The 13,985-nt window shown below is 45.2% G+C and overlaps 1 protein-coding gene across 1 annotated transcript in view; it reads left to right on the plus strand.

Moving 5' to 3' along the window:
- LOC145418594 (neuropeptide F receptor-like) overlaps nt 1-8,570 on the plus strand; it is a 17,030-nt gene extending 8,460 nt beyond the window's left edge. The window contains exon 4 of the mRNA XM_080286961.1: nt 8,490-8,570. Within this exon, the coding sequence (XP_080143087.1) occupies nt 8,490-8,570 (81 nt within the window). The remainder of the gene's footprint in view (nt 1-8,489) is intronic.
- The last annotated feature ends 5,415 nt before the right edge of the window (nt 8,571-13,985 follow it).

Here is a 13,985-nt window from a genome sequence, read left to right on the forward strand (position 1 = left end):
TAGTAGTAGTAGTAGTAGTAGTAGTAGTAGTAGTAGCAGTAGTAGTAGTAGTAGTAGTAGTAGTAGTAGTAGTAGTAGTAGTAGTAGTAGTAGTAGCAGAAGTAGTCATCAATCATTTTTATTTCGTATATCGCGATGCATAAAATATACTGCATTTCATCATCACCAATACTATAGATAATCTTTTAACAACTGAAGTACAATATTTACAAAAAAAAAATATTCTTAACAATCAGCCCGAGGAGTGGATCCAGTTTCATTATTTAAAAAGCAAAAAGAACAGAATCAAGTGTTATCCATCTTATTCAAAATTTACCTTAACTCCACACCGCTTGTTTCCACACGATTCGGCATCCACTGAATTCTAGCATTTATAATGTCCAAAGAGTTATCCGATACATCGATGTCATATTTATCATACAAATATTTCAATACACGAGGAACATGGTGGCCAGAGAACTGACAAAATAACCTAAAGACCACATTATTCTTCCTACTTCATTCATTCATTCATTGCCAGACGCCATGTATCCCAAACGGGGTGGCCAAGGGCTTAGAGTTACTTGTTTTACAGGGAGGGGCACTAATCCTCCAAATGGTGTCTATTAAAAGTAGTCTTGCTATCGTGCTTATCCTATGATTACTTATCAGTCTTAGCACATTACATACTTTCTTGAGAGAATTTGCAAATGCATCTTCAAAGCTTCTGAATACATTAAGCATATCTCTCATATTCCAACAATTTAATCCATAGTCAGGCACACAGTATCCTTTAAACAAATACAGTAACGTCTGTGCATCAACGTTCTTAAATTTCCGAATTACTGAATTGAATATATCATGAGTTCAACCTGAAAGAAATATCATGATTATCAGAGTTGTCTTGAATTATATGGCCTAAATATTTGTATTCCTCCAACACTTCACACCGATTTAAATAAGGGACACCTTATGCCTGTTTCTTATTATGCTGATATTGTAGTAGTAGTAGTAGTAGTAGTAGTAGTCTATCTATCTATCTATCTATCTATTGCCAGACGCCTTAATCCCTTATACGGGGTGGCCACAAACAAATCGCCTCCACGTCACCCTGTCCCCCGCCATTTCACTGCCCTGCTCCCAATTCACACACACCCTTTCTCATATACCTCTCCACTCCATCCCTCCATCTCATCCTTGGCCTTCCCTTCCCTCTCCCCCCCTCCACCTCACTCACACTCTCCTTGTCAGTCTCTCACTCTCCATCCTCTCCACATGGCCAAACAACCTCAGTGTGTTTCTCCTAATGCTTCCTATCATAATAATAATAATAATAATAATAATAATAATAATAATAATAGTCCCTCCTTCCCTATCACATTCCTCACGTCCCTCTCTTCTCTCCCTCTCAGCATCAATTTCACCCTTCCCCTCCCCTCTCCCTTCTCTCATTTCATTCTCCCCTCCCTTCCCCTCTCCTCACTTTTTCTATTTCTCTTTCCTCCCTCTCTCTCTTCTCTCCATTATTCACCTCCCTCCCCCCTTTCCATTTTTCCTCTCCTCTCTTTCTCTTTCCGCTTTCTCCCTTCCTCCGTCCTCTCTATTATTATCCTTTACCTCCTTTCTTGTCTCTTCTCTCCCTCTCTCTCTCTCTCTCTCTCTCTCTCTCTCTCTCTCTCTCTCTCTCTCTCTCTCTCTCTCTCTCTCTCTCTCTCTCATTTTATTCTGTCCTCCTTTCCTATCTCTCACCTCCTCCTTTCCTCTTCCCTATTTCTCTCTTCTCCCTTTCCTTCCCTCCTTCTCCATATACTGCTTCCTCTCTCTCTCTCTCTCTCTCTCTCTCTCTCTCTCTCTCTCTCTCTCTCTCTCTCTCTCTCTCTCCTCCTCGTCTCTGTTGATCTTCCCGGTTCATTATTCTTCTCTTTACCTCCTCCTCCTCCTCCATCTCTATCTCCACCTCCTCCTCCACCTCCTCCTCCTTCTCCTCCACCTCCTCCTCCTCCATCCCCTTCACCTCCTCCTCTTCTTTTTATATCTAATATTAAATTCCTCTTCCTCTTTCTCCGCCTATTCTTCCTCTTCTCTCCGTCTATCATATTAAATTTTTCCTCTCCTCCTCCTCCTACCTTCCCTCCTCCTCTTCCTTCTTCTTTCCTTCCTCCTAATCCTCCTCCTCTGTTTCTACTCCACCATTATTTGCTTCTTTTCGTCATTATTGCTCTCTCTCTCTCTCTCTCTCTCTCTCTCTCTCTCTCTCTCTCTCTCTCTCTCTCTCTCTCTCTCAAAGACATATATAAACATCCTTCGTTATAAATTGTCACAAAAACCGCATTCGACTTTGCTCACGATGAAAATAAACAATATTCTTCATTAAAACACACAATCTTGCATATATTCCTCGCTAAATCCTTCGCAGTAGGAATTAAAAGCAAGAAAACTGCTGAAAGAATACTGTACCTTGTGTCTGTGGAGGGAATGGCGAGTTAAATTTCCCGCGCTCACTGCCACACACCCACCCAGTCAAACTTTTCCCGCCTAGTGACGTGGCAGCCTTCCCGCCCGCCAACTCGATGGTTCCCGGTAATATTTAAATTTTTTTGTTGTATTTCTGCCTCAAACGCGCATCAAAATACATTATTAATTTTTATTTAATGGAAATTTATCTCAGTTATGTAAAATAGTTCAATTTAAGTGTTTGTAAATTTGTGATGCAAGTGGCGCGACAGATTCGTTTTGGCGCCAAAAGATCGTTTTCTATGAAGTATCTCTCCGCCTGACTGTTCTATTTGTGTTTAATTTCATTTTGCGCACAGCATCTCAGTACTTATTTATTCCTCCACACACCTCAGTATTATTTCTTTGTCCCTGACGCAAGGTGTGTCCATAACAAGACTATAGATACACCCAAGAGAATGCTTAAGAGTAATTTGCTAACTAAATCACTACACAAGAGGTACAGCCAAGCCTCTTATGCCAACCATAACGCAGCCATAAGCTTCACAAACACACCATCCATTTTATCTCGTATATAAGACTGTTATTGATGAAATATTGTTGTTTTACCGTAACTCTGTACAGATTTCCGTCCTCCGCAGGGATTATTTTTACGAAAGCCAGCGGTAAAAAAGGCGAAGTTAAGGGGAAGCCACTACAGCTAAATCCAAGGAGAGACCGCCACCCCGCCCTTAACCATTGCTCTAATACATGCATACATACATATATAGACAGATATACATACATACTAATGAGTTTACATGCTTACGTACATGCTTGCTTACAAATACATACATACATACATACACATGCCTACTTATATTCATACACACATACACAAACAAAAGAATATTACATACATACATCCACACCAACGCACACGTCAGGAAATCAAAACACACACACACATCAAACACTGAACTTCTCTCTCTCTCTCTCTCTCTCTCTCTCTCTCTCTCTCTCTCTCTCTCTCTCTCTCTCTCTCTCTCTCTCCTCACACACCCTGTAATGCACAAGCCCAATCACTCACGTATAGCTGTATGTCTGTCTGTATGTATGTATGTAAAGCGTGTACACATGTAACCAATAGTTACGTGTGCGTAAATTCACTCGCTCACTAGTCAAAAGCAATTTTAATACATTTTTCATAAATCTGATTGATACAGGAGTGGAGAGACAGACAGACAGACAGAGATAGATAAACAGACAGATAGATACATAAATAGATAGACAGACAGACAGACAAACACATGGAGTGACTAATATTAAGAGAAACCAACAGAGAAAGAGATACAACCAAACAAATATATACACACAGATAGATAGAAAGATAGATAGGATATACAAACACACAGATAGATCAAAAGTTAGATATGAACTGATAGATAGAAGAGATAGATAGAGGGATTCACTGATGCAATTGGACATATGGAACGAAAGATACAAGTAGGAATAAAGATAGATAGATGGATGGATAGATAGATAGATGGATAGATAGAAAGAGCAGATAGATCACCTTTAGGTTGGTGACGCCAGGAAGTTATAGGAAGCGATGCGTGTGTGTGTGTGTGTGTGTGTGTGTGTGTGTGTGTGTGTGTGTGTGTGTGTGTGTGTGTGTGTGTGTGTGTGTGTGTGTGTGTGTGTGTGTGTGAGTGAGAGAGAGAGAGAGAGAGGAGGGTGTGAAAGCAATTTTAAATGACGGAATTCTGAAGCACCCACGAGGGAGGGAAGCGTGTGTGTGTAAGAGCATAGTAAACATAATTACACACACACACATGAACGTACACACACAAACATACACAAATACACAAACAGAAACAAATACACACACACATACACAATCTCTCTCTCTCTTTCTCTTCTCACACACACACACACACACACAAACACACATTCCCTCTCATGCATACATTTTCCTCTTCCATCTCTTGTTATATTACCTTTCCCTCTCTCTCTCTCTCTCTCTCTCTCTCTCTCTCTCTCTCTCTCTCTCTCCAGCACAATGCATTTTCACCCATGCACAGGCCACACCAATAATTAATCACGGATCCAGCAAGGGGTCTGAACCTGGCCTCTCCTGGCAACACACTTTCTCATCCATAGTTTGACGCCTATACACAATTATTTTATACTGTTGTTATTATTATTATTATTATTATTATTATTACTACTACTACTACTACTATTATTACAACTACTAATACTAATACTGCTACTACTACAGTATAGTGGTAGTAGTAGTAGTAGTAGTAGTAGTAGTAATGCATGACGACGATTTAATCCATTCCAGTCACTTCATTTTAACATATAATATCTTTTGCTTACTAACTGAAAAGATTTTATTCATCATAATTACCAAAATCAATCAATCTTTGATTTTTTTAATTTCAGATCATTAAATTCAACTTAATCATTATAATTTTCCAAACTATTAATTTAACTTCGAATATTTTATTATTTCTGGGATATCTTTATTTTTTACTATAATTTTCCTCCCTTCAGACGGTTTCCCTGTGCGTAGTGGGTGGAGGGGTTGAAGGGCTGGGTTTAAAGGGGTAGGGTTGTGTGGATGTGGAGAAAGTGGATGGATCGACAGCCAGACACACAGATATACAGACACACAGGCCACTACAAACAGACCTACCTACCTACCTTCCAATCTGTCTATCCATCCATCCGTCCATCCATCTATCTATCTTTCCATTCAAATATCTATTTCTATCTATCCCTCCATCTACTTCCCTACCTATCTGTATCTATCCATCCATCCATCTGCCTACCTACCAATCTATCTACCTAATCCTGTATAACACCATAGAAAAGTGGATGAATTTACACCTACCTGCATAAGGACAAGAGAATTCAGGGTAGCCTCAAAGAAGGTTAATCCACTTGAGAGAGAGAGAGAGAGAGAGAGAGAGAGAGAGAGAGAGAGAGAAGGAAGTGAATAATGAGACACGCAAAGAGGAAGGCAAGGATGAAAGCTGACTTACCTCATATTCTTCTTCATCATCGTCGTCTTCTTCCTCCTCCTCCTCCTCTTTTGCTTCGTCTTCTTCCTCCTCCTCCTCGTCTTCTTCTTCTTCTTCTTCCTCGTCTTCTTCTTCTTCTTCCTCCTCGTCTTACTCTTATTCTTCTTTTTTCCTCTTTCCTCTTAGTCATTGCAACAGAAAAACAAATGATTTAATTCAACATAAAAGAGAAAAATAACTGCAGATGATTGGTTGATCCATGCAGGACATCTCTTGGAAATGTTTGACTGTACTAGAATATGACAAGGATAGTAAAGAGTGGTGGTGGTGGTTCTGACACTGAAGTGGTCTTGATACTGAAGTGGTCTTGACACTGAAGTGGTCTTGGTGTTGAAGTGGTCTTGTTGAAGTGGTCTTGGTGTTGAAGTGGTCTTGGTGTTGAAGTGGTCTTGGTGTTGAAGTGGTCTTGGTGTTGAAGTGGTCTTGGTGTTGAAGTGGTCTTGGTGTTGAAGTGGTCTTGGTGTTGAAGTGGTCTTGGTGTTGAAGTGGTCTTGGTGATGAAGTGGTCTTGGTGTTGAAGTGGTCTTGGTGTTGAAGTGGTCTTGGTGTTGAAGTGGTCTTGGTGTTGAAGTGGTCTTGGTGTTGAAGTGGTCTTGGTGATGAAGTGGCCCTGATACTGAAGTGGTCTCGGCGTTGAAGTAGTGTTGGCACTGAACTACCCTACTCTCAGAGATGAAGTGGTCTGCAACAGTAGTAGTGGTCTGGGTGTAGTAAGTGGTCCCGGTATTAGAGTGGTCTGGGAGTTGAAATGGTTCTGGTGTTGAAGTGGTCCTGGAGTAGAAGCAGTTCTGGTGTAGAAGCAGTCCCGGTGTAGGACTCCTGGTGTAGAAGCAGTCCTGGTGTAGAAGCAGTCCTGGTGTAGAAGCAGTCCTGGTGAAGAAGCAGCCCTGGTGTAGAAGCAGCCCTGGTGTAGAAGCAGCCCTGGTGTAGAAGCAGTCCTGGTGTAGAAGCAGTCCTGGTGTAGAAGCAGTCCCGGTGTAAGACTCCTGGTGTAGAAGCAGTCCTGGTGTAGAAGCAGCCCTGGTGTAGAAGCAGCCCTGGTGTAGAAGCAGTCCTGGTGTAGAAGCAGTCCTGGTGTAGAAGCAGTCCTGGTGAAGAAGCAGCCCTGGTGTAGAAGCAGTCCTGGTGTAGAAGCAGTCCTGGTGTAGAAGCAGTCCTGGTGTAGAAGCAGTCCTGGTGTAGAAGCAGTCCTGGTGTAGAAGCAGTCCTGGTGAAGAAGCAGTCCTGGTGTAGAAGCAGTCCTGGCGTAGAAACGGTCCTGGTGTATAGGCAATCCTGGTGTAGATATAATCCTGGTGTAGAACCAGTCCAGGCGTACAAGCAGTCCTGGTGCAGAGGCTGTCCTTGCAGAGAAGCAAGCAGACATGGAGTACAAAAAATAATGGCTTAGAAGCAAGCAATCCTCGTGTAGAGGCAAGCAATTCTAGCGTAAAAGCAAGCAATCGTGGTGTAGATGTAAGAAATTCTAGCGTAAAAGCAAGCAATCCTAGCATAGAACAAAAATTCTAGGGTAGAGGCAAGAAATCCTAGCATAGAACAACAGTTCTAGCGTAGAAGCAAGTAGTCCTAGCATAGAACAAGAATTATAGCGTAGAAGCAAGTAGTCCTAGCATAGAACAACAGTTCTAGCGTAGAAGCAAGTAGTCCTAGCATAGAACAAGAATTATAGCGTAGAAACAAGTAGTCCTAGCATAGAACAACAGTTCTAGCGTAGAAGCAAGTAGTCCTAGCATAGAACAAGAATTATAGCGTAGAAACAAGTAGTCCTAGCATAGAACAACAGTTCTAGCGTAGAAACAAGTAGTCCTAGCGTAGAACAACAGTTCTAGTGTAAAAGCAAGTAGTCCTGGCGCAGAAATAAACAATCCTAGCACAGAATCATGCAATCCTGGTGTAGAAGCAGACCTGGTGTAGAAGTAGTCCCGGTGTAGAAGCAGTCCTAGTGTAGAAGCAGTCCTGGTGTAGAAGCAGTCTTGGTGTAGATGCGTTCCTGGTGTAGAAGCAGTCCTTATGTAGAAGCAGTCCTTATGTAGAAGCAGTCCTGGTATACAAGCAGTCCTTATGTAGACGCAGTCCTTATGTAGAAGCAGTCCTGGTATACAAGCAGTCCTTGTGTAGAAGCAGTCCTTGTGTAGAAGCAGTCCTGGTATACAAGCAGTCCTGGTGTAGAAGCAGTCCTTGTGTAGAAGCAGTCCTAGTATAGAAGCAGTCCTGGTGTAGGAGCAGTCCTGGTGTAGGAGCAGTCCTGGTGTAGGAGCAGTCCTTGTGTAGAAGCAGTCCTAGTGTAGAAGCAGTCCTGGTGTAGAAGCAGTCCTGGTGTAGAAGCAGTCCTGGTGTAGAAGCAGTCCTGGTGTAGAAGCAGTCCTTGTGTAGAAGCAGTCCTTGTGTAGAAGCAGTCCCGATGTAGAAGCAGTTCCGGTGTAGATGCGCTCCTGGTGTAGATGCGTTCCTGGTGTAGATGCGACCCTGGTGTAGAAGCAATCTTGATGTAGAAGCAGCCCTGGTGTAGAAGCAGTCCCGGTGTAGATGCGATCCTGGTGTAGATGCGATCCTGGTGGATAAGCAGTCCGGGTGTAGAAGCAGTCCCGGTGTAGAAGCAGTCCCGGTGTAGAAGCAGTCCTGGTGTAGATGCAATCCAGATGTAGATGCAGCCCTGGTGTAGAGGCAGTCCTGGTGAAGAAGCAGTCCTGGTGAAGAAGCAGTAATGGTGTAGAAGCAGCCCTGGTGTAGAAGCAGTCCTGGTGTAGAAGCAGTCCTGGTGTAGAAGCAGTCCTGGTGTAGAAGCAGTCCTGGTGTAGAAGCAGTCTTGGTGTAGAAGCAGTCCTGGTGTAGAAGCAGTCCTGGTGTAGAAGCAGTCCTGGTGTAGAAGCAGTCCTGGTGTAGAAGCAGTCCTGGTGTAGAAGCAGTCCTGGTGTAGAAGCAGTCCTGGCGTAGAAACGGTCCTGGTGTATAGGCAATCCTGGTGTATATATAATCCTGGTGTAGAACCAGTCCAGGCGTACAAGCAGTCCTGGTGCAGAGGCTGTCCTTGCAGAGAAGCAAGCAGACATGGAGTACAAAAAATAATGGCTTAGAAGCAAGCAATCCTCGTGTAGAGGCAAGCAATTCTAGCGTAAAAGCAAGCAATCGTGGTGTAGATGTAAGAAATTCTAGCGTAAAAGCAAGCAATCCTAGCATAGAACAAAAATTCTAGGGTAGAGGCAAGAAATCCTAGCATAGAACAACAGTTCTAGCGTAGAAGCAAGTAGTCCTAGCATAGAACAAGAGTTATAGCGTAGAAGCAAGTAGTCCTAGCATAGAACAACAGTTCTAGCGTAGAAACAAGTAGTCCTAGCGTAGAACAACAGTTCTAGCGTAGAAACAAGTAGTCCTAGCATAGAACAACAGTTCTAGCGTAGAAACAAGTAGTCCTAGCGTAGAACAACAGTTCTAGTGTAAAAGCAAGTAGTCCTGGCGCAGAAATAAACAATCCTAGCACAGAATCATGCAATCCTGGTGTAGAAGCAGACCTGGTGTAGAAGTAGTCCCGGTGTAGAAGCAGTCCTAGTGTAGAAGCAGTCCTGGTGTAGAAGCAGTACTAGTGTAGAAGCAGTCCTGGTGTAGAAGCAGTCCTGGTGTAGAAGCAGTCCTGGTGTAGAAGCAGTCCTTATGTAGAAGCAGTCCTTGTGTAGAAGCAGTCCTTATGTAGAAGCAGTTCTGGTGTAGAAGCAGTCCTGGTGTAGAAGCAGTCCCGGTGTAGAAGCAGTCCTAGTGTAGAAGCAGTCCTGGTGTAGCAGTCCTTATGTAGAAGCAGTCCTTATGTAGAAGCAGTCCTAGTGTAGAAGCAGTCCTGGTGTAGAAGCAGTCCCGGTGTAGATGCAGTTCCGGTGTAGATGCGATCCTGGTGTAGATGCGATCCTGGTGTAGATGCGATCCTGGTGTAGATGCGACCCTGGTGTAGAAGCAATCTTGATGTAGAAGCAGCCCTGGTGTAGAAGCAGTCCCGGTGTAGAAGCGATCCTGGTGTAGATGAGATCCTGGTGGATAAGCAGTCCGGGTGTAGAAGCAGTCCCGGTGTAGAAGCAGTCCCGGTGTAGAAGCAGTCCCGGTGTAGAAGCAGTCCTAGTGTAGATGCAATCCAGATATAGATGCAGCCCTGGTGTAGAGGCAGTCCTGGTGCAGAAGCAGTCCTGGTGAAGAAGCAGTCCTGGTGAAGAAGCAGTAATGGTGTAGAAGCAGTCCTGGTGTAGAAGCAGTCCTGGTGTAGAAGCAGTCCTGGTGTAGAGGCAGTCCTGGTGAAGAAGCAGTAATGGTGTAGAAGCAGTCCTGGTGTAGAAGCAGTCCTGGTGTAGAAGCAGTCCTGGTGAAGAAGCAGTCCTGGTGTAGAGGCAGCCCTGGTGTAGAAGCAGTCCTGGTGTAGAAGCAGCCCTGGTGTAGCAGCAGTCCTGGTGTAGCAGTCCTGGTGTAGAAGCAGTCCTGGTGTAGAAGCAGCCCTAGTGTTGAAGCAGCCCTGGTGTAGAAGCAGTCCTGGTGTAGAAGCAGTCCTGGTGTAGAAGCAGTCCTGATGTTGAAGCAGCCCTGGTGTAGAAGCAGTCCTGGTGTAGCAGTAATGGTGTAGAAGCAGTTCTGGTGTAGAAGCAGTCCCGGTGTAGGACTCCTGGTGTAGAAGCAGTCCAGGTGTAGGACTCCTGGTGTAGAAGCAGTCTCGGTGAAGAAGCAGCCCTGGTGTAGCAGTCCTGGTGTAGAAGCAGTCGTGGTGAAGAAGCAGTCCCGGTGTAGAAACAATCCTGGTGTAGAAGCAGTCCCGGTGAAGAAGCAGTCCCGGTGTAGAAGTAGTCCTGGTGTAGAAGCAGTCCTGGTGTAGAAGCAGTCCTGGTGTAGAAGCAGTCCTGGTGTAGAAGCAGTCCTGTTGTTGAAGTAGTCCTGGTGTAGAAGCAGTCCGGGTGTAGGACTCCTGGTGTAGAAGCAGTCCGTGTAGGACTCCTGGTGTAGAAGCAGTCCTGGTGTAGAAGCAGTCCTCGTGTAAGAGCAGTCCTGGTGTAGAAGCAGTCCCGGTGTAGCAGTCCTGGTGTAGAAGCAGTCCGGGTGTAGGACTCCTGGTGTACAAACAGTCCTGGTGAAGAAGCAGTCCTGGCGTAGAAGCAGCCCTGGTGTAGAAGCACTCCTGGTGTAGATGCGATCCTGGTGTACAAGCAGTCCGGGTGTAGAAGCAGTCTTGGTGTAGAAGCAGTCCCGGTGTAGAAGCAGTCCTGGTGTAGAAGCAGTCCTGGTGTAGAAGCAGTCCTGGTGTAGAAGCAATCCTGGTGTAGAAGCAGTCCTGGTGTAGAAACAGTCCTGGTAAAGAGGTAGTTGTGGAGTAGATGCAGTCCTGGCTTACAAGGAAGGATGGAATAGTGAAGAATTAGCACCAAGCCATAATATGGCTATATGGCACTGCAGGAGTTGACTGAAAAAAAAAAATGAAAAACGGAAATATCGAGAAAAAGGGTAGGACAGAAAATTGGAAGAGAACAATAAAGAATGAAAAACAGGAGACAAAAAGGCCCCATTTAGTCGCCTCTTACGACAAGCAGGGATACTGGGGAAGTATTCTTTCCCCCCTTCCCCAGGGGTGACCTACCTTACAAGCAGCTCTGATGTAGAATCACTCTTGGTGTAGAAGCAATCCTGATGTACAAGCAGTCCTGGTGTAGGAGCAACCTGGTGTAGAAGCAGTCATGGTGTCGGAGAGGTCTTGGTGTAAACGCATCCCCGGTGTACGAATAGTCCTGGTGTAAAAGCAGTCCTGGTGTAGATGCAATCCAGATGTAGATGCAGCCCTGGTGTAGAAGCAGTCCTGGTGTCTATGCAGTCCTGGTGAAGAAGCAGTCCTGGTGTAGAAACAGTCCTGGTGTAGAAGCAGCCCTGGTGTAGAAGCAGTCCTGGTTTACAAGCATTCCTGGTGTAGAAGCAGCCCTGGTGTAGAAGCAGCCCTGGTGTAGAAGAATTCCTGGTGTAGAAGCAGTCCTGGTGTAGAAGCAGCCCTGGTGTAGAAGCAGTCCTGGTGTAGAAGCAGTCCTGGTGTAGAAGCAGCCCTAGTGTAGAAACAGCCCTGGTGTAGAAGCAATTCTGATGTACAAGCAGTCCTGGTGTAGATGCAGTCCTGGTGTAGAAGCAATCCTGGTGTAGAAGCAGTCCTGGTGTAGAAGCAGTCCTGGTGTAGAAGCAGTCCCGGTGAAGAAGCAGCCCTAGTATAGAAGCAGCCCTGGTGTAGAAGCAATCCTGGTGTAGCAGTCTTGGTGTAGCAGTCCTGGTGTAGGAGCAGTCCTGGTGTAGAAGCAGTCCTGGTGTAGAAGCAGTCCTGGTGTAGAAGCAGTCCTGGTGTAGAAGCAGTCTTGGTGTAGAAGCAGACCTTGTGTAGAAGCAGTCGTTATGTTGAAACAGTCCTGGTGTAGAAGCTGTCATGGTGTAGAAGCAGTCCTGGTGTAGGAGCAGTCCTGGTGTAGAAGCAGTCCTGGTGTAGAAGCAGTCCTGGTGTAGAAGCAGTCCTGTTGTAGAAGCAGTCCCGGTGTAGAAGCAGTTCCGGTGTAGATGCGATCCTGGTGTAGATGCGATCCTGGTGTAGATGCGATCCTGGTGTAGATGCGATCCTGGTGTAGATGCGATCCTGGTGTAGATGCGAACCTGGTGTAAATGAGATTCTGGTGTAGATGCAATCTTGATGTAGAAGCAGCCCTGGTGTGGAAGCAGTCCCGGTGTAGATGCGATCCTGGTGTAGATGCGATCCTGGTGTAGATGCGATCCTGGTGTAGATGCGATCCTGGTGTAGATGCGAACCTGGTGTAGATGAGATTCTGGTGTAGATGCAATCTTGATGTAGAAGCAGCCCTGGTATGGAAGCAGTCCCGGTGTGGTTGCGATCCTGGTGTACAAGCATTCCGGGTGTAGAAGCAGTCTTGGTGTAGAAGCAGTCCCGGTGTAGAAGCAGTCCCGGTGTTGAAGCAGTCCTGGTGTAGAAGCAGTCCCGGTGTTGAAGCAGTCCCGGTGTTGAAGCAGTCCCGGTGTAGAAGCAGTCCCGGTGTAGAAGCAGTCCTGGTGTAGAAGCAATCTTGCTGTAGAAGCAATCCTGATGTAGAAACAGTCCTGGTGTAGAAGCAATCCTGGTGTAGAAACAGTCCTGGTGTAGAAGCAATCCTGGTGTAGAAACAGTCCTGGTAAAGAGGTAGTTTTTTTTTTTTTTTTTTTTTTTTTTTTATGCGAGGAAGAAGGAACCAAAGGCCATGAGCCCGCAGTAACAGTTCCCTCCAAGAGAAAAACAAAATACAATAGAGAGCCAAATTCAAGATCCGATCATTTTGAGATGCCTGGACACACTACGTTTGAAAGACTGGAGATCATAGGCAGCAGGAAATACAGACAGAGGGAGACAGTTCCAGAGCTGACCTGTTGCATAAATGAAAGACTGGGAGTAACGGTTAACTCTTGCATTAGAGAGTTGGACAGAAAAGGGATGAGAGTTTGCTGCGAGACGGGTGCTACGCGCCCGTCGTAGAGGTGGAGGAATGCAAGCAGACAGTTCAGAGGAGCAGTGACCATTAAAGTAGCGATAGAAAAGAGATAAAGATGCAACAGTGCGGCGAAGAGACAGAGGTTGAAGGGAGTCAGTAAGAGGAGGAGAGTTAATGAGACGAAAAGCCTTTGACTCCACCCTATTGAGAAGAGCTGTATGTGGGGAGCCTCCCCACACATGAGAGTTGTACTCCACACAGGGGCGGATAAAACCTCTGTATAGAGTCAACAATTGTGCAGGGGTAAAGAAAGAGCGGAGTCGGCTTAGCACACCCAATCTCTTGGAAGCAGATTTTACAAGAGATGTAATATGATCTTTCCAAGACAAGTCCCGAGTAAATGAAACCCCAAGCATGTTCAAGGATGATGCAGGATTAATCTGAATATTATTAAACATTAGTGGGTATACCTGTGGAAGATTTTGTCGGGTTGATAGGTGTAAGAACTGAGTCTTAGATGCATTAAAGACAACCATATTATTTTTACCCCAGTCAGAGATATGAGCCAAGTCAGACATTAGGTGTGCCATAGCCTCATCCCTTGTTTCTTGAAGCAACTGCTGAGATGGGCGTTGCGGGAACCGAATGGAAAGATGAAGGGTGGAGTCATCAGCGTATGAGTGGATAGGGTTAGATGTACAGCTTAGAAGATCATTGATGAATAAAAGGAAGAGAGTTGGTGATAGGACAGAGCCCTGAGGAACACCACTGTTGATAGATCTAGGAGAAGAACGATGGCCGTCTACGACAGCAGCTATAGAACGACCAGAAAGGAAGCTAGCGATGAAGGCACAGATAGAAGGATAGAAACCGTAGGAGGGCAGTTTGGAAATTAAAGATTTATGCCAGACTCGATCGAAAGCCTTTGAGATGTCAAGTGCAATGGCAAAGCTTTCGCCAAAGTCCCGAAAGGAGGATGACCAGGAGTCTGAAAGGTAGGTGAGAAGATCGCCAG

Source organism: Coenobita brevimanus, chromosome 115 (genome assembly GCF_032717465.1).
Source record: "Coenobita brevimanus isolate Jiangsu-jjx chromosome 115, ASM3271746v2, whole genome shotgun sequence".
In the NCBI taxonomy this organism is placed as follows: domain Eukaryota; kingdom Metazoa; phylum Arthropoda; class Malacostraca; order Decapoda; family Coenobitidae; genus Coenobita; species Coenobita brevimanus.